A 26905-nucleotide genomic window follows, 5' to 3' on the forward strand; every position below is an offset into this window, starting at 1 on the left:
TGTAAATTTTGGGGGGAAAAGGGATTGCTCTCTATCAACAAACCTGGATTTCATCTTCCAAAAAAAATTTAAAACACTAGTGGTCTTTTAAGTACCAAATGGGAAACATACCTGTGATAGTAAAGTTATGTTCATTTGTGTAACACCCATAGGATTTTGCTTATTCATGTATCAGGGTACTAGATTAGTATGATGTTAGATAGGTAGATAGATACCAGTACTAGATACCATACAATTACCATTTCTGCTAAAGATCCCTATGTTCTTCATAGTAGAAATAACGGTAGAGAATATTTTCTTCCTAAAGGCATGTAGACGATATAACAGGAAACTGTTGCTGCTATTTCTTTTAATAGAATTCTTGAAAATCATTCTGAATTAAGAAAAATGGAATAAAAGGAAAAAGCAAACCAGAAAGTTTCATTAAGTCATTTTGGAATAGAAACAGATAGGTCTATTATTAATATGGCTCATATAAGGAATTAGATTTTCAGGTACTTGGGAAGGCATTTAACATTTAAGGATTAAAAACTGAAATGAATTTATAAAAGAAACTTATATTTTATATCTGTAAATTGAAAAAGAGAAAGACATTTGATTGACAGCAATCTCTGCTTTGGATCTCTTCAGAAAAAGTTCTAATAATTACCCACATTTAAACTGCTAGTTAAAATAGATGCTTTCATTCCTTGCAAAGTCTCCTTAGAAACACTAGACTTTTAAGCGTAATCAAAGGAGACAGCTGGTTCCACCCTTTATGATAATGTGCCATGCAGCTTTATTAATCTGACCTTTGGAAACAAATGAGAAATTTAATACTGCCCCACCATAATTGTTAGTGGCAGCCCTTTTAGCAGCCTTTAATTTGCACTTCACTTTAATATCTGCTTCCAGTTATGATGTAAATGTTAACAGGATCTGACACTGTTAATTGTGCTCTAGTGTCTGAAGCAGTGGCAAAAAAGTGTGCTTGGAGTAAACTAGAACATGACCTTAGTGGATAACAAAATGCATCAACCCCTGCTTTTCAAAAAGTAAGGCAAAAATGAACACTCCGATTGCTTCAGCTGGCATCTGAGTGGTATACAGTGCTGCAATAATTAGGAGTAAGGGTGGAAATCATGTTCAACAGACTCATCTTTCAAGGTTATATAGTATCTGATTGTCCTTTAAATTGCTTGCAAAAGATATCTGATAGGAGAAAACATGTTCTCAATATATATTTTTTTTCTGATACATACTGTTCCAGCAGAGAAGGAATACTACACTGTAACAAACTAAAACATTAATCAATTCAATCCAGGAGGATTGCAGTCCACATTCTAATCATACTCACATAATACAAGTGTGTTGAAATACAGATCTAGAATAATTTGATCAAGCAGACATAATGAGTCACTGGGTACATTACAGAAAGTAATGGAGTGCACTTTTTGTCATAGTTAATTGATTAACATGACATAAGCTGCTGATGCCATCTATACTGTATCAGAACATATGTAGCTTTGACCATTATAAAAAGTAATAACAGCCAGTCACATTGCAGGATAGACATAACAGCTTGCTCGCCCACTGGCATTTGAGAGCATCTCAAGCTAAGTTGTCACTTTTAGAAGTTATTGCTTTAATTAAGGCCTTACTGTTTGGTTTTTTTTCCCTTAAATTCTTTCAATTGTGAACAGTCTTAAGCATTTTTTCACTCCTTTTTGTCTTACATTTATCATTGTGTAGAAGAAGACACCACCACCAATCTGGAACCCCAGACAAGGCCACAAGTGTTGTGCAAGTATACTAACTTCTAAGGACTACAAAGCAAGTAAGATATGTAAGTGATACCCATATGGTATCCTCTATTTTAGTAGCTACAGGTCATAAAAGGAACAGTTGTTTGTTAATGATATCAGAAGAGTCTGGCAATATGTTCATAAGAATAGATAATTATATTTTTGAAACTGATCTGTGAGTCAACAGTGATTTCATATTCAAATTATTAAGGTAAGCATGAAATGAGGACTGAATACAATTAGAAACTCAGGTTGTAATTAAAATACTTCAGTCAGTATTCTCTAAACTCTAGTTTTGACTGTTAATGATGTTCAAAGCTCAGAACAATAGCAGGTAGCAAAAAATTGATCAGTATACTATAGTCAGTCTCAAATGTACTTAAGTAAAAGTATCCAAGTTAATATCATTAAAATAATTTGCAGGCTATCTTACAAATGCTATAAAAAGTGTATGCTTTCCAAATTTTATCTGGAGCAATATTTATATCCTTCACTAACTGTTATTTAATTTGCTAAAACGAATAGCTAAAAATACACAAGTTGTATACAGTATCATCTCTTTGTTCCATATCAGCAAAATGACCACCTAAATTCAAAACTGGTTTTTAGCTTTTCTGGTCTAGTAGATTTTCTCTGGTTTTGCTACTGTTGTTTCTTAGGAATACATATTACACACTGCTTTTCCATACCGAGATTGATTTTTAGTTCTGAAAAAAAGAAAATTATCGTCCTGTAATTCAAAATAATCATGACTGAGTTTAGGAACTGATCATCTGAAACATTATCAGTTAACTGAAGTATTTTGTGACTCACTATTTCCAGGGTGCTCGTGGTTTTTCTGAGCAAAGGAATTGAGATGGCTTTGAAGTTCAGCAAATCATCAATATGTGTTACTAGTCAGCCTTCTGGTTCTTCAGAAAAAAAAATTTTCCAGAATAACGTTGTCAGAAACAATTTCCACTTTAAAGTTTGTAATATAAGTTTTTAAAAGCACCTGAAAGTCTCCAAAGTTAAGAGTGAGCTGGGAAGAAAATTCTGCACATTGCTTAAATACAACACAATTTGATATTGGCAAACGTATTTCCAATTTACTGCAAAAGTATCTATTTTAAAGTCCAGTACAGGTTTAGAATAAAATATTAATTTGTCTGAGCGAGTTAGCACTGGAAAAGAGATGTAAAGGAGGTCAAATTGTGACTCCAAACCAGCAAGAAAATTTAGCGAGGTTTTAGTTGGCAATTCTTTGCCTTGTTATTTCATTCATATTAAAGACATAGTTTATGAAACTAATTTCTTTTATATTTTTCTCTGGTGATAACCATTTTCATGCATGAAGAAGTTTCAGAAGTATAAGGAAATTTGCCAGTATATACAAAAATTGTAAAATGTTAATGTATTATTTTACATAATAGCAATGTTGTGGTTTTTTTCCTCAAACAGTGTACACAAAGGTCTATTATCCATTAAATAAAACATGAAAAAGAATATCACAGATCAGAGAGAGATGGGATTAGTGTCAGAACAGGGTATGTCTGAGTACTGGCTTCTATTTTGGTGTGATTGACTTAGTGGCTGACAGTAGAAGTAACAGATGGGAAAAAAAATGGGTCAGAAAAATGTCAGGAGAAAAAACACAAACACTACAAAACAATAACATCACTGCTAAAACATGAAGCGCAATCAGATTTATAACAATAAATTAAGAAAAAATAAAAAATACTAGGCTTTTATAATATAGTAAAAGATATGGAATGGGGCTTGTTACTAATGTCTGGATCCTGATGAAGTCAAAAGGCATTTGACTATAATTCTGTTGCAATACCCTCCTCAAAAAAACAGTCTTCTGTATTATGAAGAAATTCTTGATAAATATCAGATACTGAAACAGTGGTATCAATGGAAATTATGAGGCACATCAGAGATTCCAGCTTCATTTGGTAGGAATCTTTAACATGAGCTGTAGTTGTCCTCTGTATTAAGACTAAAACATTGGTTCTGAGAGTTTCAGAATATTAAAGGAAGCACAGAAAATGTTTTTGTCCTTTTACCTTATACGGTATCTGCCATGTGTGGAAAGAGTAAGGAATATTGTTAGAACACTGGCCTAAGACCCTGGAGATAATTTCATGTGCTGGTTTGGGCTGGGAAAGGTTAATTTTGCTCATAGTAGCTAGTATGGGGCTATGCTTTGGATTTGTTCTGGAAACAGTGTTGACAGTACAGGGATGTTTTAATTATTGCTGAGCAGTGTCAAGGCCTCCACAGAGTCAAGTCTGCTGTTTACAAGCCTGCTTACAGAGTCAAGACCTTTTGTGATTCTCACCCCATCCCACCAGTGAGGAGGCTGGGGGTATACAAGAGGCTAGGAGTGGACACAGCCAGGACAGCTGATCCCAACGGACCAAAGGGATATTCCATAACATAAGGGATCATGCTCTGTATATAAAGCTAGGGGAAGAAGAAGGAAGGGAGGGGCATTCAGAGTTAACGGCATTTTTCTTCCCAAGAAACTATTAGATATGTATCCCTGCTTTCCTGGACATGACTGAACACCTGCCTGCCGATGGGAAGGGGGGAATGAATCCCTTGGTTTGCTTTGCTTGCATGTGTGGCTTTTGCTTTACATATTAAACGGTCTTTATCTTAACTCACAAGTTTGCTCACTTTTATTCTTCCAGTTCTCTCTCACATCCCACTGGGGGTGAGAGAGTGAGTGGCTAAGTGGAGCTTAGTTGCCAGCTGGGGATAAACCACAGCATTTACCCATCTCACAAGAACACATGCAGAGCACAACGTATTTAGATACTGCACGTGAAGGGTAGCTGCTTATTGACGATGCAGACCATTTATGATGAAATATTAATTTAACCTTGTTTCATCCAAACCAACCAATATTTTAAGAAGAAACACCTTCAAGATCTTATATGCCTTAAGTTACAAGTGAAATAAAAATATCTTTCTGAAACTTTGCAATAACATGGAAAAAGAACATATGAAAACAAATAAGAAATTTAAAGAATATGAAAAGAATAGGAAAAAAAAAAAAGAAAAAGAAAAAAAGAAAAAAAACAGTGACAAAACAATCCCCAAAAAGCATTAAGGAATTAAGAAGACCTCTGTATATATCCCAAAGCCTACTCCATGCATGAGTAGTCTTCCAGACCACTGAAGTTGAATTGTCAGTACAGGCAGAGACATGCACAACATGAAGGAAGTTTAGCAGATTGAAAATTTTCTCAAAAGATGTTGCAGATATAATCACAATGCATTCCGTGCAGGTGGACACCAATATCACTGCCTGTTTGGAGGTAACGGATCTCTCCCTACAAGTAGAATGCTTTCCTTTGGGTGCAGCTGTGGGCAATATTTTTTCAGCTTTTGAAAACTATTTCTTTGGTTAGTTAACTAAACTAACATCTAATTAATATGACGGTTGAAACTGAAAGGGTTTATTTTACTATGCACACTCTTCAAATGAAGGACCACAGATCCTTCCATGATGTAAATCATCATATCATCATGAATAATGTAATTGTCCTGACACAACTCCAAACAGCTACTGGATTTAGTTTGTCTTCAGATGTCTGTGTCTACTCTTAGTTGGAGAGAAAACTAGGAAATTGAGATCAATCAGTACTGTGATACATAACTGAATTATGAACAGCTAACTCAGGTGATATGATTAAACATGAAATCCACAATTTGGTTTCCTGAACTCTTCTAATTTTCTTAAAACAAGGCTGGGTTTTTAACCTGGATATTCTATTTCATGTAGTTTTTAGCTACTGGCATAGAGTAAAGCGCAGTGAAAGTATAAAAAAATTGTATGCAAAACACAAACCTGACACTAGTTTTGCAAGGCAGCCTACTAAGGAAAGTGATCGGTTTCTGCACAAATTGGAATCACATCCAGTCACAGATTTACTGAATGGAGAGGGAGAAGCTAAAGTAACGGTACTGATGTTTCACTGAAGTATAGTAAGTGTCCATAGCTGAGGACACAAACTTGGTGAGAAGCCATGCAGCCCATCCCATCCAGAGTACAGCAGGCAGCTTTGCTCATCTCAAGCAGTTTCGAAAATAGTAGCTTATTCACTTTCTACATTTCATCTCACTTTCCAAACAATCCATCTGGATAATGTTTTACCAACAATGGATGTTAGATTTGTGACGATAATAATTATCTCCACATTTTGAAAATAATTAACACGTACCTTTATTTCTTGAGCTTTCCTGATTCTTTTCCTGCTGCAATTAAAAGTAGAAAAATGTATTATTTAAAGAATTAGTTAATACAAAAACAACAGACATAGAGAGACAGTCTAGTTCACCCTCCTTCCTGCTCCAAGATAAAATTAGCTGCACTTTGCCTGCTGCAGAAAGATTCCTATATAACCTGGTTTTAAACTCACCCAGTATTTTTCACAATGACAGTGATTAAGCATTGGAACACGCTGTCTAAAGAACCTGTGCAGTCTCTGTCACTTTATCGCTATCTTGGGAGATACTCATAATTCAACTGAACAACCTGGGTTGGAACTAGATGATCTTAAGGTCCTTTCCAACCCTAATCATTCTACAATTCTAATTTTGAAGTTATATCTGGTTTAAGCAACTGGTTTAGCTAGGTAACTGTAGAGGCCACTGCCAGCCTAAGTTACTCCATGATATGGAGAGGGTGTTCCAGAACCTTGTAAGACCTGAAGCAGTGCTTAACTGTCCTCAGTTCCATCATGAAAAAATGTCAAAATCCCTTAAACTATAAATAATATTTTTTCTTATTTTTCCTGACTTGCCTGCATCTCAGTGAATATAGAAAACATTTAAACTTTTAAGCAAAATAAAGTCATCTTCTCTTCCTTCAGTTATCCCCAAATCTTCTCTATTTTTAAGAATTTTTTACTATGTGTTGCCTAAAGTATTCTGATATTCCACTTCAGAGTTGTCTATAAGGATTTTTTTAAACGCATCAGCTCTAAAGCTGCACCAGCAACACATAACATATATTAACATATTTCAAAATAGCAGTTTGCTTCCAAAAAGACAGAATTACATAGCTGATTCACAGTCAACAGATTTTTCACTATAATCCCCTCAGTTGTTTACTCTAATCAATCAATCTTTTCCCATAGTAGTGTTATCTAGTTATTTCTCATCTTTTTTTTTCTTTGAAATACTACTATATTATGTTTCTGCAAAAATGTGTTTAAAAATAACATAAAAATACATTAGCAAATAAAAGGAAAAGATTCATTCTACTGAGGCAACACCACACAAAAATGGATATAAACTTCCATGGTTAGAAAACATTAGCTGATAAAACTTGTCAATCTGTTTTTGAATAAGCACACAACCATTTCTTCCAGCTTCAAGATTCCCCTTAAAAAAGAAAAAAAAAGGAAATAAAAAGCAGCAAGTTAGTTTAGTCCATTTACCAAAGGACTCACTCTAAATACTCTGAAACTACAACTAAAGTCGACAGGTCTTCTGTTTATTCATTCTGATTTCACTGTCTGACACAAATCCTGTTTGCTTTGCAAACACAGAAGAATTATTTACAACTCAAGCAATAACTGCTACCACAGCATGTTCTCCTAATTGTATTTTTAGGTTTATTTTATGTTTTGAATGAAAAGTTAGGTCTTCAGAAATGGTGAAATCCATATAAAATGAAAGTTTGACAGTATGTAAATCAATAAATTTTCCGTAGTAACACACTTGTACACAACTGTATGTATTCACTGATCACCTTCATATCACCTATATGAGAATGAATACAGTAACCAATTTCCTGCATAACCTGATATTCAGTGTTAAGTATACACTGAGCTAGTTGTATTCAATAACATGAAAAAAAAAACAAACCTGAGAATTTAGCCAAGGCAGTAAACTGTCCCCAAAATTTGCAACTTCAATTTTATAAATGAGAAGCTTTTTGTTCTGGGTACTGAAAGGAAGAGGGGGAGGGAGAGGGAGATGGAGAGGACTTCTGCCTTTATTTGCAATAAAATATGGTGTACTAGACTGCAAGGGATTTTCACATACATCCTTAATAAATACAATGAATGGTATTTCCTGAAATACAGGATATAGAATCATAGAATAGTTAGGGTTGGAAAGGACCTCAAGATCATCTAGTTCCAACCCCCCTGCCGTGGGCAGGGACACCTCACATTAAACCATGTCACCCAAGGCTCTGTCCAACCTGGCCTTGAACACTGCTAGGGATGGAGTATTCACAACTTCCTTGGGCAACCCATTCCAGGGCCTTACCACTCTAACAGGAAAGAACTTCTTCCTTATATCCAATCTAAACTTCCCCTGTTTAAGTTTTAACCTGTTACCCCTTGTCCTATCACTACAGTCCCTAATGAAGAGTCCCTCCCCAGCATCCCTATAGGCCCCCTTCAGATACTGGAAGGCTGCTATGAGGTCTCCATGCAGCCTTCTCCAGGCTGAACAGACCCAACTTCCTCAGCCTGTCTTCATACGGGAGGTGCTCCAGTCCCCTGATCATCCTCGTGGCCCTTCTCTGGACTTGTTCCAACAGTTCCATGTCCTTTTTATGTTGAGGACACCAGAACTGCACACAATACTCCAGGTGAGGTTTCACAAGAGCAGAGTAGAGGGGCAGGATCACCTCCTTCGACCTGCTGGTCATGCTCCTTTTGATGCAGTCCAGGATACGGTTGGCTTTCTGGGCTGCAAACCCACGCTGCCGGCTCATGTTCATTTTCTCATCGACCAACACCCCCAAGTCCTTCTCCGCAGGGCTGCTCTGAATCTCTTCTCTGTCCAACCTGTAGCTGTGCCTGGGATTGCTCCGACCCAGGTGTAGGACCTTGCACTTGTCATGGTTAAACTTCATAAGGTTGGCATCAGCCCACCTCACAAGTGTGTCAAGGTCCCTCTGGATGGCATTCCTTCCCTCCAGCATATCAACCCATACACATAGCTATCAGCTTGGTGTTATTGGGAAACTTGCTGAGGGCGCACTCAATCCCACTGTCCATGTCACTGACAAAGATGTTGAACAAGACCAGTCCCTACACTGAAGGATACCACTCATTACTGGTCTCCAGCTGGACATTGAGCCATTGACCTCAACTCTTTGCGTGCAGCCATCCAGCCAGCTCTTTATCCACCGAGTGGTCCATCTATCAAATTGATGTCTCTCTAATTTAGAGACAAAGTATGATAAGACATTAGTTTGGGTTTAAACTTAAACAGGGGAAGTTTAGATAAGAAATAAGGGAAAGTTTCTTACTGTAAGGGTAGTGAGGGTTGCCCAGGGAAGTTGTGAATGCTCCATCCCTGGCAGTGTTGGACGGAGCCTTGGGTAAGATGGTTTAGTGTGAGGTGTCCCTGCCCACGACAGAGGGGTTGGAACTAGATGATCTTAAGGTCCTTTCCAACCCTAACTATTCTATGATTCTTTAAACTATAGTCAGCATTTGATTTAACAGATCCATCTAGTACATTCTTCAAGTCTTCACAAAGGAGAATTTGTGTTTATTTTAATTTTTTATCTTTTAAGAGGTCAGAGAATGAAAGTTAGTGCAATTTATATGCTCCATAAACACTGTTTAGTCTCACAGAGCTCACTAGTCTTTTTTCCTTTCCTTTAGTTTGCAATTACAAGAATGGAATTTTTTTCCAACAAAGCTGCAAAGCCTATAATGTCTGCTACTTACACTACAATAAGTAGATTCTGAAGACTTAATCCAAGAATTGATTCCTAGATCAGAGTACCCTTGCAGGAAAGCAATCTTAAAAATCAAATTCTGGTTTCAAAGGAGAAAGGAAACACTATGAGGATCGAGAAAGACTTTTTATGGATAAGAGAGCGCAAGAAGATTGGCAAAGTTAGGAGAGGAAAAAAAAGTGACTGATGAAATTTAAAAATAAAATAAAAAAACAGGATTTTTTATTTAATGGAATACATTAAGATTTCAGTGACTAAAAAACAAAGAAGAAAAAACAAAAAGAAAAACATTTTCAAGAAAAGAAGGCCTTAGCAGAAAGTATCTTTTATTTTCTTTAAAGACTTTATTTTTTTCTAATATCTTTATTTTCTTTAATATCAGATGAGGATTTTTTAACAGCTTTTCATGACTTAGTTTTCTCAAAAGACTCAAAATTTAATTTTAAGCTGCCATTCAGCCTACTAAGGAAAATCTTTGCTAGCAGATCATAGACCAGCCTCAGTGTGATATGCCTTGTGCCAGCAAGACCCTTGGTAGCAGCCAAGTGCATCCAGATAGAAAGAGAAGACTGTTGGCCTCAAGTTATTTCAAGATTAAGCAGTGATTAGACTGGGTGTAGCATCTCTGAACTGTGAAATTAACCTTCTGCCTAGGGAAAGCCTACTATAATATTAGACTTTTCAACTGAAAAGAGAGAGTAAAAAAAAAAAAACAAAACAGAAAAAATTATACTGAAGATGCATTAAATAAACCTTCAAATTTTCCTCATTATTGAAAGAAAGTATGTGAATTAATTTATGTAGAAAACACCTATGATGCAATGACTTATGTTAGTGAGTAAACGTTACTAGCACTTGTAACTTAAAAAAATTAAGGTCAGAACCTCAAGGAAATAGGAGCTGTTCATCCAAATTGGAAACAAGCAAACCACCCAAAAAACCTCTCAGAATCATGGAACATGAGAGAAGTAAAGAAACAATTGCTCATCATGACAGATATTTGTTGCAGAATGGCTCCAAGAGCAAGGCCATGGATCCTTAGAGGCCTTGTGTGAGCAAGGCAAGGTGTAGGCCTCACAGGTAACCGGATACCGGATGTGGGAGGAGAATGTGAAGGAAGCTGTGTAGAACCAACCAATACTGTTCTGACTAGTAGGCGTGGCTAAACACCACGCGGATATAAGCGAAGTGCACCACAAATAAAGCAGAAGTTTGCTTATCACCCATATTGGGTTGGCGTGTCATGCTTCTCCTCGCCGCTTACAGATATTTCCTCTTGCACTTGCACAGCATGCTAATGGCTTTGCTGCTATTCGGCCTGAAAATAAAAAATTTCTACCAGTACGCTATTATGTGCGACACACATTTCTGTTGCTTTTCTCCTGTACTGCATTATGTTACATAAACAAGATATTTTCACCTCACTTGTAAACAGTCAAAGAAATGATATATATTTACTATCCAAATAATGCTGAAATGGTTAAATGAACCATAATATATATTGTTCTCTATTGGAATAAGTCACCTCTAAGCAGAACAAGTCATCTTGCATGCCAAGATTTTTTTTTATTAGCTTCAAGATAACAATTAATTTTGAATTTAACAGTTTCCAACCAAATTAATCAGAGAAGTGGCATGGCTTTGCATGGTCTTGTGTTGCATCATATTTTGCCAGCCTGATAAAATGCATTGATGCAGAACATATTAGAACTGTAAAGAAACCTTTCTTATGCATCTAACAGACTGAATTGAATGTAAACTTCTCAAAGCACAGTGGATAAAAGTGGAGAAAATGTCAAATTTTCTTCTGTGTTTGTGAACTAAAAAAGATCATGGATGGCTAACCACACAAATTGCTATTCTGTCAAATCATAAGTTATAAACTATTCGCAAGATATATCAAATAAGGCTCAGTAAAGAAACTGATTTAAATATGAACAGAAATGCGTTTGCAAGGTATAAAAGCTCCTTTTCTAGTGGTATTTTCTCTTCGTCTTAACACAGTAATAGTATCGATACCACTTAAAACATCTTAACATTTTGACATTGTCATTCAGAAATGACGTATTTAGTAAATAATGTTGGTATAGTATCAAATTTTATTTAGAAAAGAGGCTTCATTTTAGCAAAAGTGGAGTAGAGCAGGATGGCCAAAGGAACTCCTAAAGTACAGTGAGTCCAAAGAAGGCACACAGCTATTTACAGAAAAGACTAGAGCTGCTCTGTAAAGGTAGGTAATATTCTAGGACTAAGAAAATCCACCAGACAATTTAGAAACAGTAAAGATAGTTTCTTAGCCCCATTTCAATATGTATCATGTGCACTTTCTTTGGTTTTCCCTTTCTGAAAGAATAGTTGGTATTTATAAACCATGGATGGCAAAGAGAAGCATACTGACTTCCACTTAATTCTGTTTTAAAAAGACAAATTACATACTTCTATGTAGTACGTACGCACTACATCTGGAACCTCACTCATCTCTCTGCCTGAAACATCTGCCAAGGATCTGGGTATGTGTCTGCCAGAGTGGGCTAGTGGTAAAGAGCCCTGTTTCTTTCTTGTAAAATTCAGGCAAAGTCTTCTTTTCCATGCTGGCTTTATTTAGAAAGAACTAATGGAATTCTTAAAATAAACAAAGTGCTAATTAGTCTAAAACATATGGTAGCTTGTCCTTGATATGTGACAAAAATTACAATAATTTAATAAACATAAAACGATAATTACAGAAACTCTGCTGGAAGAGGGAGTGCAAACTTATTTGCTAGATTAACATTTTATAATGAAAATTTTTCATCAGTCATATCAAAGTGTAGTTAAAATGCAGAAAATTAGGTTTGTGTTCATTATCTTTAATGTTCATTCTGTGGTAGGGGTACTTTGTTACTATCTAGTCACTTAAAGAAATAATTAAAGGAATAATTGTTATTAAAGACAATTTTTCAGTGAGAGAAGTACCAAGATAGTTCTTTTCACCAAGCTGTTAAAACACACACAAGCTATATTAGCTTGTATTAACGTATATTAGCTTATAGTAATACGACAGCTTTAATTACAAGAAATCTGAATTCTAAGTGTGGAGAAACTTCTTATTCATGGATGAAGCAGTAGTGTGGTCACAGCCATAGAGAGCAAGTGCACATACAGCACAAAACAATTTGTTAAACTATTCCCAGAGCCAGTTTGATCACTGACATTATACTGAACATTTGTGCTTCAAAAAAGTTTCACAGAATCAGACTTCATCAGACTCTCAGCAACTGCAGTGCAATAGCAGTTTAAACTAAAAATGCCTGGAAAGCAACAACATTTATGTTTGTAAAGCTGTTCTGTTAGGAGTAGTAAATGAGGCCTTGCTTACTACAGTAAGGAAGAAAGGATGAAGAAAAAGTAATGCATTTTCCTGTTGCTCTTTTCAGAACACTACCTACTTTTAGTAAATTACTAAATTACAAAATTTGTAGTTTAGTGTTTGTAGCAGGATTCTTGCATGGATATTCTGCATACACAGCCCAATACTGTTAGAGACAGCCATCATTTATGGCAGCAAATTATGGTAAGATAGTATACCACAGGTTGTTCTTGTACCAATTAACACACCACATGAATATAAGATTGTATGAAGGAAACAAGATGTGAAGAAAGATAGCTAGGGAGAGATAAAGTAAAATATACAGCTGTTGAAGTTTTCAGAAGTAATGACATTCCCAGGATTAGGTATTACTAGATACAACATTCTTAAAATAAGCCTTACAGGCCTCTGGAGAAAATTTGATGCAATCTTGAATTCATGAACCCTTATGGAAATGGTCCCAACAGTATTTGGGAGGCCTAGATACAAGAGTGAAAGATGTACTGTAGGTTACCCTGCTCTTGCAGGAGGGTTGGACTAGATGATCTTTTGAGGTCCCTTCCAACCCTTAGGATTCTGTGATTTGTTTCATTAAAAAACAGAAGCAAAAAAAAACAAAAATGCCAGCCCCACAGAGGTGGGGGGAACTGTGAAATCTGATGATTTGCTTCTTGATTTGCTGATTTAGAGCCCCAAGGAATATGGAGAACAATTACTGCATTCCCAGGAAGGGAAGTATAAAGCAGTTGTTCCTCTTTGTGTGCAGCAAATTACAACCCCTCAAAGCAGAAGCAGAGAAGAAATAAAATTATGCAGAAGTTCCACATCATTTTTTCTATACCTATATACTTTTAAGAAAAACTATCTCTAGACCAGGGTCCAACAAAAGATGCACTTTCTTCTGTCCACTTACCAGCGTTGAAAGTTCTACACAAAGCCTAATCCAGTTTTTCCACTTAGGCATTATCCCTCAGATGTGTTGATAGGGCACATAACTAGTCTTAAAGGAATCCTCGAACCATGTAAAGCAGAGCAGATGAAGAACATCATCTTCAAGGTGAAACAATTCTTCTGGGATAAAGTTACAGTCTACCTCTTAATATTCTGCAGTACCAAGCACAAACTTCATGCTAATGTCACAGTAACATTGTATACACCGTGTACACTATGTATTACATTCAATAAAATAATCCTTTTCCAAAATAGGCAGAGAAAGATGAATGCATTTTAAAAGCAACAATTCTTCTGGCAGAGTTGCTCATGATCCATGTAGACACATTTCCTAAACTGCTGCCTAGTGTAAAAAGACCTCCGTGCATCAGGCTGCAGGCAGCTCCCAACAGAAATAAGCACTTTAGAGTTAGGCTTATACACCCTGATTACTATTGCACTTGAAAAGAAGTTGAGAAATAGTTTTGATTTTTATCTTATCTTTGAATTCAAGAATCTTAAGGATTCTACGGGCCCAAGAAAACAGTAAGCAAAGGCCAAATACAATCTTTTTTCAAGTTTACTGAATTAGAGAAGGGCCTGTTTTCCAAATTTTGTCTTTTTTAAAAAGGAAAAAATAAGAAAATCTTCATGCTGGTTTTAAGGATCAATTATTTCATGGGCTGTTACCCTTTCATACATACATTGCCTTCATTAGGGCGATTGTCCTAAAACAACTGGCCACAGTTCTGAGCAGAATAGAAAAAAGTAGTAATAATATTTTTTTTTTTTTTAACCTAACAGAACATGCATAGAAGTTCATCCTGGGTAAATTTCTTAGGCAGCTCACTCTTATAGAAATAAAAACATAACTATAACTTATTAAATATGACTTCATACTTTCTTTGTTGATGACAGACGGAATACATCTTTCATAGTACATGACAGAAGAAATTTCTACCAGTGTTACACAGCTGTGCAGTGTTGCTGATTTTACAGTGCTTTAATCACTAAAATACTTAATCCATAGTTTAAACAGTAGAAGTATATACTTTTGTGTTGAAATATGTACCACTAAAACCAAAACAGCTTATATACTGAAGATTGTAGTCATGGTTTAAGCCCAGCCGTAAATCAGAACTAAGCAGCCACTCGCTCACTCCCCCTCTTCTTCCTGCCCCCACTCCCAGAAGGATGGGGAGGAGAATCGAAAGAATATAACTCCCATGGGTTGAGATAAGAACAGTCCAGTAACTAAGGTATAACACAAATCACTGCTGCTACCACCAATAACAATAATGAAAAGGGAAATAACAAGGAAAGAGAATACAACTGCTCACCACCCAGTGACCGATACCCAGCCCAACCCGAGCAGTGATCTAACCCTTCTAGGTAACTGCCCCAGTTTATATGCTAGGCATGACTTGCTGTGGTGTAGAATACCTCTTTGGCTAGTTTTGGTCAGGTGTCCTGTCTCGCTTCCTCCTGGCTTCCCCTACTCCCTGGCAGAGCATGAGACTCAGAAAGTCCTTGGTCAGAGCAAACATTACTTAGCAACAGCTAAAAACATTGGTGTTCTCAGCCTTGTTCACAGGCTGAAAGTCAAAAACGCAGCACTGCACCAGCTACTAAGGAGAAAAATGACTGCTACTGCTGAACCCAGGACACTTGTATAAGCCAATTCATGTAGTTAAATCCAGGCTACAATTCTCCTTAGCTGAATTGGAGGAGCTATGAATTCTACATAAATGATAATTATACAAAGTAGATTATTGCTATTTGTGCATATTTTACATTAAACTTGAAATGGTCATTCAGGGTAGAATTACTTTCCCATGTATAGACCCCATAAGACATACTTTCTTCCAGCCTACCAAGAAAGAATAACAAAACACAGGACAGTGGAGATAAGGTGCTGTAGAAAAGTATATTCATCTCCTCCAGCACATAAGCTAATCATATTCAGTGTATATATTTATTTTGACAAAGAAGGGAGAGAATAATCTCCAAGAGGCAATATTTCTAAGGGACAGTATTTAATGGGTATTCTGTTATCTTCCCCCTCATGACAGCTCCTAAAAATCCAGGTACCCTCACAACTACTGAGAAATATTATATTTCCTGATAATATAGTAGGTATAGATGGATCTTAGCTGCACAATTCCCACTGACATCAATGGGAGTAATTTGTCTAACCCACCCCCTTTTTTAAAATATTTCAGAGATGGTTTTTAAGCTTAATTTTCTAAAAACCACATAATGTGCATTGCATTTTACAATTCAGCCTATCTGAGGCTCATTTAGGTTTTATCTTTCCTCTTTGCAAATTTTTGTCTGGGTAAAAGATAATCTGCAGGAAGAATGACAATTACAGAACATAGTCATCCTCAATCACCTTCTTACAATCCAGGAATACAAGTAATATTTAGTCAGTGTTGGGACATATTTACGGGTGAAATTGCAGTACATCTACCATATTGATTAAAACCAATATGCTGAGAAATTTCTAGGAATGATATTTTGTTTCTACCATTCATCTTACAATGGCAGATAAGGTAGTGTTACAAAGGAAAAAGAGAAGTTCATCATAGGCATATTAATTGTTTGCCCTTCTATAATATATTCAACTATATATTTGAGGAATACATTCATTTTAACCAGAGATTTGATGAAAGGTTATACCGTATTACCTACTGTGTGACATTCAGGAAATTGCAAAGTAAAATTAAGATGATATTTTTTTCCACTGAGACTTAGAAAATTCAAGATTAGCTCAGTATTTGATTGCTGAATTTCAACTAACTTTTCAAAATGAATCATGAAGTAAAGCTGTATAAACTGCAGATATGCCAACAACTGGTTACAGTTTCCCTACTGTAAAGTAGGCAAAGTATTGTAAAGCTTTTAATTATTTTCTCTTGAAGCTCATATCGGAAGCATGTAGGTTAAAAGAATATATATATATATATATATATATATATATATATATATACACACACATATATATAGTATAGTTTCTTTATATAAAGACATCTCTTTTCCTTCCCTGCCCTGGACTGATACTAGTAGGCACAACTAAAACAGGGTTTGCTTTTAATAACAAACTATAAATAATGTCTTGCAAACATTTTCTTATACCAAACCAAAGACTTTCATTACATTCTGTCTAATGATAGAGTATATACCAGGAAGCAGTCATTGGAAGTAAAAGACATTTGTGTCCAAATGATGAACTCTGTTGTTTACAAATTGTTAACAGTAAACCATCAAGGGAAATTATTTGAAAATATTAAGGTAGGGAAAGTATTTGAAGACTCAGTAATTTGTTTGATAGACATGCTTTACTTATGCCCCAGCTACAGAGGGAATGAATGAATTACAGAAAAGGGAGACCTTTATATGGGAAGTCAGACTGGCTAATGCACAGACCTTAAAAAAAACAAAACAAACTAAAACAAAACAAAACAAACAAAAAAAACCCACCCCAGAACAAACAAAACAAAGCAAATAAAAATAAAGGGGGGGGAGGCGGAACGGGGACACAACACACCAAAGCAAAACCAAAAAACCCACCACTAGGAATAAACCACAAACTATCAATTGCAATGGGATGGGTCTTTGTGGTGTTTTAAACCCAGTCAGGCAACTCGTTCACTCACTTCTCCCCCTTCTTGCCCTCCCCCTACTCCAGGAGGGATGGAGAGGAGAATCGAAAAGAATGCAACTCCCACAGGTTGAGATAAGAACAGTTTAGTAACTAAGGTATAACACAAATCACTACTGCTACCACCAATAATAATAATGATAAAGGAAATAACAAGGGAACACAACACCTCACCATCAGCCAACCGATAACTTGCCCCCCCCCCCCCCCCCCCCCCAGCCCGACCAAGCTCTGATCGACGCCTCCTCCAACACCACAGTCCTATCCCTTCTGGGTAACTCCCAGTTACCTCCTGGGCATGACGTGCTGTGGTATGGAATAGCTCTTTGGTCAGTTTGGGTCAGGTGTCCTGTCTCTGCTACCTCCTGGCTTCCCCTCCTCCCTGGCAGAGCATGAGGCTCACAAAGTCCTTGGCCAGACCAAAGCATCATTGTTATCAGCTCTGTTCCCGAGCTGAAAGACAAAACACTGCACTGCACCAACTACCAAGAAGGAGAAAAATGACTGCTACTGCTGAACCCAGGACAGGCTTTCACAATTTTTAGGATCAGTTTATTGTAATAGTTTAGTTACTATTAATTGTAACATCCTTTTATTCAGCAGAATTGTGAGATGAAATGATGTAACGTCAACTAATGTTAGATACACCAAGAACACTGAGGAAATTCTATTTAGGCAATGTAATATCAATTCTGTATTACTTGTAATCCTCAGGTAACTGTAATAGAAATTAATACCATTACCCTGAGCTACTCTACAGAATGGAAGATTGTGCTGATGCCTCAGAAGAGTGATAGACTTTACTTCTTAGAAATTACAGCTGAATGATAGGCTGTTTATTCCAGATTACAAACCCAGAGTTATAGACTATACATTAAACAAATGACAGGTAATTTTTGTTTGGTTTGTTTTCATGGAACAAGGGGACACAGAAGGAATAAGCTTGTTAGAGTTTTCTTATTTCAAATTAATATTTTGCTACAACATATTGAGTAAAGGAATTCAATTGCAAAAGTTTATTTGACTGAATGAAGAATAAACATTAAGCAGATGTCATTAATATCACACAGAGCTAAAGAAATTATTGCTGTTCTACTTATTTTATATAAATGTACTGTTCATAGATTGCATTGTTGATACCTCACATTCATTTATATGAACAGTATAAATGTAGCCTCATTAACAAACTACATTAAATGAAAACTTAAAACTGACAAAGAGTTAAAAAAACATGCCAAGTGAAACAATAATCTCTTGCTCATCTCTTGGATCATTTTTAACAAGGTCAAATAGTAACGCTTGTTGGGTTTTTTTATTAAAGTTTGAGAGATCTTTGTTTTGACTTTTAGGCATTAACCTTCCATGTTCTTAAAAGCACTTAAACGTACTCATACCAATGCATAAATATCAAAATAGACATAATTAAGGCATCTTTTCATTAAGCTGACATTAGAATTTCCATTTATTTTGTGTATCAGGCCTAAGCAGAGCTACCAAAACCTTTAATGTTTTCAATAGGCAGCTTGATGCTTAGCACCATTATTTGAAAGACAAATCCAGTGGTTTGTGGTTGTTTGGTTGGTTGTTGGTTTTTTTTGCAGGTTGCTTTGTTTGGGTGGGTTGGGTTTTTTGTTGCTGTTGTTTGGCTTTATTTATTTATGGGGGAAAAAAAAAGCGAAACTGAAAGACATCACATTTGCTTAGCTCTGAGTGGAAGGAATTTGAGCAGACTGATGGATGTAGTGTTCTTGTCTGGTAAGATTTACCATGGATTCAGTTCAGAAACAAACAGAATGCCCTGAACTGGACTACTTACATGATCCTAAAAGCAATTAAAAAAAGAGTAGGAATAAAAATATGATGTCATGACAACTATCGTAATCTATGCAGTCACCTTACCCAAAACGGGAGGCATTTTAAGGTAAGCATAGACTACTTCAGTAATAAAGGTCCCCAAGTTAAAAAGAGAGAAGTCTAAGAGGCTTTTTCATTGATATTTTGCTTTATAAACAAGGGAAATAAACTCAAAGAGCAAAACTCTCAAAAGAAAAGGCTACTATACACATTTATACATGTTTATTATTTAATAATATTTGGATATTCTTGCATATTATTTTTCACATTATAAGCATATGTCTGTGCTACACGATATAACCTTTGTTTTAACAAACCAAGATAATAAGGTTCAAATACAGATAATAAAAGTCACTGTCTTGTAGGTATTGAAAATAGGTGTTAAATCCTCGGAAACAGTGATTGAGAAAAAGAAGCAGTGGAAAAGAATAAAATAAAACATTTGGCTGATAGGAAAAAAAAAAAAAAGAGGTTGAATTACATACAGAGTAGTCTTGAGAATCTGAAGGGTAAGAGACGTGAAGGAGGGCATGGGAAAGCAGCCAGATCCCATAAACCTAATGTAGCAACACACACTTCAAGTATCTAGCCTCTTTCATCATCTTCGAAATCAAACTGCACAAATCTGAGCAAAAGCAAAGCATCCCAAGAAATATATAAAACAAATACCTTCTGGCTTTGTTTTGCTTTGATTTTGATTGCAATTTGTGACAATGATTTGTCACTTTAATAGAATTGGAAGAAAAAAAATACTAACCAAGAATCTGAAATAATAGCTGATATAGATTGTGTTTGCATCAATTCCCAAACACCAGAAAGGCACAAAACCATTGTCTTATCTATTCAGAGGCTAACTTGCTCTTCCTAAAGATCAATAGGTGTAGGCTAAACTGAGTACTATAGAAGGTAATTACACTACCTTCAACAACCACTACTTTATATATTATTCTTTGTGGCCAAGCTGACAGGTGAAATTAAAAAGGCAATGTTAATCAAAAGGTAGATAACACACCTGGATCTTGTCACCTCCTAAAATAACTGGGTGAGATTAAACTTTTCTACAGTGGTGATTTTCAGTAATGGGATCACAAAGAAAGGCACAGCAAAAGATTCAGTACAACAGTAAAGATGAACCTGTTCTTCCTCACTAGCCCCAAAGATCTGACTAAATGTTTACAGCTGTGTGTTGCTAATGAGTTAGCAATGGAAGCATCAGCAGGCAGCTTGAAAGAACTTTACACCTGCCTTAATTCCAGACTTTGACATTCTTCTGCCCCAGACCCCTCAATGAATGACCAAAGAGCAACTAGTTGCAAGGAGGACTGTAAAAGAAATTCTACAGATTTTACAGGCAGCTTTCCTAAGACTTCTTAAAAAATGCTTTGAGCATGTACTGAGAGACAGCAAAAATAACATGTTTAATTGGTATCAGCTTATTAATATACAGTGATTGTAATGGGACTTTAAAAAAATTAGCTACGCCTTTTGAATGCTACTGCCCATGGGAAAAAGCAGATTAGAATGCAGAATGCACCCCTCTACCTGAGTAAAGCAAAATAAAATTTAAAATAAGTTTCCTAAGACTTCTTGACTACAGTTAGAAAATAAATTAAGGAGGGGGCGTGAGGGAAGAAAGTGAGCTTTGTTACTTAAATGAAATCCTGGAATTTGCATAGGACATAGATATTGTGTTCAGGGAGCCTCAGGAGGAAGAAAAAACTCTTGTTACCTTACAGCTGAGAGCAGCATTGACATGCTCAGGAAAAGCTCTGTTCTTAGTCCTCAGAAGTCACTGCTGCATATTACTGCAATGGATTTTTCTACCCTCTCTCTCTCTAGAACAGAGGATTTTAGAGGATCAAATTTTATGACTTCTCAGATCCTGCAGGCAAACAGGCTTGCCAGAGAAACACTGTGAACTATAAACCTCAGGTTGTTTGGAGACCAGACCACACAAGGAAAGCTCAGGCTACTTTTCAATCCTGAAGTACTACTGTCTGCGCATTTCTTTTTTGGCTATGATACCTTAAATGAAAATAAAGTCATTGAACACTCAGCCTGTCTGTATTTTACAGGCATTTTATTACAACACAGAATGTGCTATTGAGGTAGAACATTTTATAACCTTTAGGCTAAAACCTAAATGCAGAACATATGTTTTACACTTTGTGCTTATACATTCAAATTTGTCTTTAATAAACTGGAAGTGCATGCTTATGCCACTCTGCCCTCTTGCTTTGTTTCATTTGTACAAAATCATTATTGCCTAAACACTTCTAAAATGGACCCAGTACTAATCTAAACCTAAACTGACCTAATCCTGAGACCTAAAATAATGAGAACTGAACTGCCTAATTTAACAGCAAACAGCAACAGTAATAATGGAGGGACAGGAGAAAAGGGAGAGAGGCAGGTTTTTCAGAGGAAGTCAAAAGAACTATTCTAGTCTGGACAAATAACCCAGACAAGAGTGAGCATTGCACGTCTAAGATCCCATTAGCCCTTTGGTAAAACAAAACAAAATAAGGACAAGGCTGGAAACAGTTTGAATCAATATGGCAAAACCAGTGGTTACACAGTGTCCATGAAAGCTGTTAAAAACAAAGCATGTCCCCTTTTTTGTACCCTCTGTACACATACTCAGCTGGACAAAAAAGCTTGCTCCTGATCGAAGCTACTTCCCAGGCCCAGGCCCAAGTTGAGTCTTAGAACCAGGCCCAGCCAAATTCCAAATTTCTTAAGTTTTCCCTCTCTCCATTACACAGATTCCCCAGACCATTGCTCCTCATCCTCTGCCCACTCCGCGCTCGCTCTTAGGTGGGCATTACAACCCTGACTATAATGAATGCAATGGTCTTAAATCCACAAGATGAGAATAAATCCTAAGTAAAAAAGTACTTAGGTGATGACAGCTAGGTTAGCAATCTTCACAGACTGCCCCTTGAGACTAAAACCAAACAACTCCCTACCCATAATATCATTCACAATGGAGCACTGCGCTCATATTATTTCCCCTAAATCATGTGAATCACCTGGCTTGTAGGGGAGGATTCTGCGTTCATGTGTTAGATATGCAGAGTTGGCATGCTCTGGAATAACATATGAATGTACAGCTAATTAATATTACATATATCTCTGACAGAGAATCAGAAACCAAGAGTCAGCATTCCGTTGGCTGCTGCCTGCCTGTTTTACCTGGAAATCTCAGAGCATACATTTCTTTACTGAAGACATTGCATAAACATTGCTCTCTGTCAGAGCCATGCAAATTACAAGAATATTCATTAGGATGCTACAAATTCTTCCTAATGATTTCAGGTGGGAACCTAGGCACTTAAAAATTGCTTAAAGGACTTCAGCAGCAATGCAAAAAGACTCCCAAATGGAAAGTCCCTTACAAACTTTTTCAGTGTTTTGACAAATGAAGAACCAAGGATTAACTGGCTTAATAAGAAATTCACAAGCTATTCAGACATAGCCTGATATTCTTCAGCATAACCATGTAAGTGTAAGATGTCGCAGTTTAACAAAGGAAGGGGAGTGAAAATAAATTTAGAGGAATGCTTTGTAATATTTTTTCTCCATTCTAGTTCAAGTCAACTCATCTTTTCCCATCACATATAAATGATGCAATTGATCTTCATTGCCATTATAATGGCCATGTTAATGAATATTACTGTAATTATAGTTTGGGCCATAATTATAATTAAGGCATGAACTGCTGCAAGTTCTTAGACTCACATTTTGTAAATTACTGCAGATTTTCTGTTAGAAAATTTCCAAAAAAGAATTAAGTTAATACTTGAAAGTCAGCAGCTCATCTTAGTTACTGGATATTAAAACCTCCACTGTAATATTAAAGCGGTTCCAACTAATATATAATAAAATTAGAAAACTTTTTTGTTAATACAGCATATGATAAATTACAAAGTTTACTGGAGAATAGTTTGTTATTTCCTACAGATCAAGTTAAACACACAAAAAAAAAATCATTTCTATACAGTAAGATACTGCTGCATATTTAAAGAATAAAAAGAAGACAGTTGAGAAATCGGCATTGTCCATACCACTACATCTAGCTTTTAGTTAGTACCAAAACATGGCAATTTCACATACTGTCAAACTGCTCTGACATTAGCCAAGGAAACACTCTAGCCCAGACTCAGAAATTAGCCATCTATATACTTAAATCATATTTTACTATGATTTTCTGCAGTTTTAACAAAAAAAAAGAGTAATGTTGGAGACTGAGCAATAGTGGTTTTAATTGCCACTGAAAATGCTGATTTCTTAAAGGAAGCACTATTATCTTCTAAAGAAAATCTGGATGTAGAATCTTACACACTGCAGCACTGAAAATTTCTATCAATAATAAGAATTTCTACTGCTGAAAAAGGATACATCTGTGGTATAAGAATTAAATTAGCTACACATTCTATTCTATTGTATCATAAAATATCACCATATAATTTTTAAAGAATCAGTACTTCTATTTAATCTAATATAAAAAATCTAAAAAGACCAAAAAAATCTATGGAACCATGAACACAGACAATGCCATCTGTGGAGGAGGAAAATTATGTATCTGAATATTCTGTTACTTGAAAAATATATGTTCATAGTCCTTTTTGAATGCAACATTCAAAAGGAATGCTAATGGACATGATAAAGATAATATAGGTATTTCCTAAGTAAAATGATTTGAAAACACTTTGGACAACCTATTAATCAAATTGGTGCTACAAATATTTGTTATTAAAACATGAAGAACTTCTCAATTTAATTCAGCACACATTTTACTGTCGACCCATTAAAACAGTAGATTGAGGAATATTGTCTCTTGTTATAACTCAACATTCAGATTTTCTAAAACATTTTTTTAAGATTTTATAAAAACTTTATTGAAAACTTTCATAAAATATTTTTTTTTTAAATTCTGACTTTTTTAAAGTATCTTTAAACCTTTCAGTAAAATAGCACAACTATTAGGCTAAATATATAAATCATAAAAAAATATATAAACAGATTATATTCTATTATAGGTCATTATTTATTATGTATTATAATGAATCACTGAATGGTGGAAGAGACCTCTGCAGGCCACCTTGCCTAACCTCCGTGCTCAAGCATGGTCATTTACAACAGGTTGCCCATGACCCTGTGCAGACTTCCGAGTATCTCCAAAGATGGAGATTTCACAAGCTCTCTGGGCAATCTGCTCCAGTGCTTCATCACCTTCACAATAAAAAAAGAAAAAATAAAAAAGAGAAAGGAGAAGTTTTGTTACATGTAAAGTTTTTGCCTAATTATAAAGTTATTTCCTTACACAGGCTTTAGTCACATGTTTAGATTATCATGCTTCAGACTAAAGGTCTACTTGTAATTTCTGTGCATGAGGCGTTGAATTTGTTCATAATCCCTCTTAGAAAAGCAAACCCTTCTATATATGAATGCCTGTTTCTATCATGAACACAATTTTTTTCAAAGTAATACCTAAGTACCAACAGAATTGGTTTTCTTTGGAGTCTGATGTTTGGAGTTCCTCTGGCTGGACTACCATCTAAATAAAATAAATTTTTATTAGAGCAAGAGAAGTTATGGAGGGGGGGTGGTTTGGAGGTTTTTTTAATCTTTTTTATTTCAAAACTTTGCACTCATAAACTTGCACGCATATTGCTTGATCAAAGAAAATGTAACTCTGCTGGTATGCAGAGTTAATAAGTATTCTATTCTCATAACTTAATCTGAACGCTTGATCTATCAAGTGTTTGACTGAAGCAGGAAGTCTTCCTTAATATATTATTTATATGTTTTGAATAAGAGTATCTGTGCCAGAAGTTGTTTTAAAAATTGTCTTCAGAAAAGTTCTGCATTCTTAGGTTTTTTTATACTAATATGTATCCATAATACCAAAAGCTGAACTATACTCTAAACCATTTTTTTTCACCTAGAGATATTGCCTAGGAAAAAAATCCAACATATTTTCTTTGGTTTTCTTCAGAATAAAGTTTTATATCATGTCTCATCATCCTTTTTCTTATTTTTTTATATTTTTTATAGCACTCATTTTATTTCCCTTTAAGCTTTATCTTTTTTGAAAATACAAAATCTATTTACAGGATGTTCCATTTGCTTCTGTTTTGTATGTATGCATATTTTTATATGTTTTTCAAAAATATATAATGAATGAAAAATAAAGGCAAAGTGTCTCTAACTTTCATGTGTGCATAAATATATATATATATATGTATGTGGACACAGGCACAAGTGTGTGTGCAAAGCCTCCAATATTAAAATGTTTAAGACAGCCTATTCTAAGTATTATATGAGCATTATCAGAGGATTAGAAGTGTTATTAAGAAACAGCAACATACTATTAGTTGCACATACAACCATTAATCTAAGAAATCATCTAAATCTCAGAAAAGATGTTCACTACATGTGAACATCCTGTCCTCGATTCTTCTCACATTCTTCATGGTACTGTTCTGGGGTTTTTTGTAAATGTGATTTCTCTCTCACGTGGTTCATTCCATGGTATCATTACTGGTCTCCCTCAATCATTCTAGATTTCAAAATATTTTACTTGTCCTATTTTGTCGCATTTTGTTTAAAGCTGGCAAGTGGAAGTAAACTGATGACACAAAGTTCGTGGTTTTCAAAATATTTGGTGTAAACACTTATGTGCTTATATAGTTATGTATTTATTTGTCTGGGGTCTGATGCAGTCCTGATTCTACTTGAGCAGCATTCCCTAGAGGATGCACAGTTTTGCAGTGAAATTTCAATTTTAATATATTATGTTTCATTTTTTAGAAACTTTCTATATTTAACCTAAATAGTGTATAATAATCAGCTAATAGGGAAATATTTTACTTGTTTGAGAACTCGGCTATCAGGTCCTCCTCTTTATGTACTGAGACAGATAGAATCAAATGCCAAAAGCAAAAGTAAATTGTTCTGGGGCAATCTGCTTAATATCTGAAACCAGAGCAGGTAATCAAGTAATAACTTATCACCTACAACTTTCAGATATAAAGAAGTGGAAGAGAAAAATGAGAATGATAAACTTAACATGAGCCGGCAGTGTGCACTTGCAGCCCAAAAAAGCCAACCGTATCCTGGGCTGCATCAAAAGGAGCGTGACCAGCAGGTCGAAGGAGGTGATCCTGCCCCTCTGTTCTGCTCTCATGAGACCTCAGTTGGAGTATTGTGTGCAGTTCTGGTGTCCTCAACATAAGAAGGACATGGAACTGTTGGAACAAGTTCAGAGGAGGGCCACGAGGATGATCAGGGGACTGGAGCACCTCCCGTATGAAGACAGGCTGAGGAAGTTGGGGCTGTTCAGCCTGGAGAAGAGAAGGCTGCATGGAGACCTCACAGCAGCCTTCCAGTATCTGAACGGGGGTTATAAGGATGCTGGAGAGCATCCCTCTTCATCAGGAACTGTAGTGATAGGACAAGGGGTTACAGGTTAAAACTTAAATAGGGAAGTTTAGATTGGATATAAGGAGGAATTTCTTTACTGTGATGGTGGTGAGGTACTGGAATGGGGTGCCCAAGGAAGTTGTGAATGCTCCATCTCTGGCAGTGTTCAAGACCAGGTTGGACAGAGCCTT

At 35.9% G+C, this 26905-nt stretch overlaps 1 protein-coding gene across 5 annotated transcripts in view; it reads right to left on the minus strand.

Annotated features, from left to right (window-relative positions):
* Nucleotides 1–26905, minus strand: part of FSTL5 (follistatin like 5) — a 318360-nt gene that overhangs the window by 259800 nt on the left and 31655 nt on the right. For 3 of the 5 annotated variants that reach the window (XM_057419057.1, XM_057419060.1, XM_057419056.1), the window contains exon 3: nt 5999–6032. In XM_057419057.1, the coding sequence (XP_057275040.1) occupies nt 5999–6032 (34 nt within the window). The remainder of the gene's footprint in view (nt 1–5998; nt 6033–26905) is intronic. The other 2 variants (XM_057419061.1, XM_057419058.1) reach the window with 1 other exon arrangement.

Source organism: Pezoporus wallicus, unplaced genomic scaffold (genome assembly GCF_028554395.1).
Source record: "Pezoporus wallicus isolate ANWC-B61680 ecotype Strahan unplaced genomic scaffold, APGP_CSIRO_Pwel_v1 contig_2384, whole genome shotgun sequence".
Classification (NCBI taxonomy): Eukaryota; Metazoa; Chordata; class Aves; order Psittaciformes; family Psittacidae; genus Pezoporus; species Pezoporus wallicus.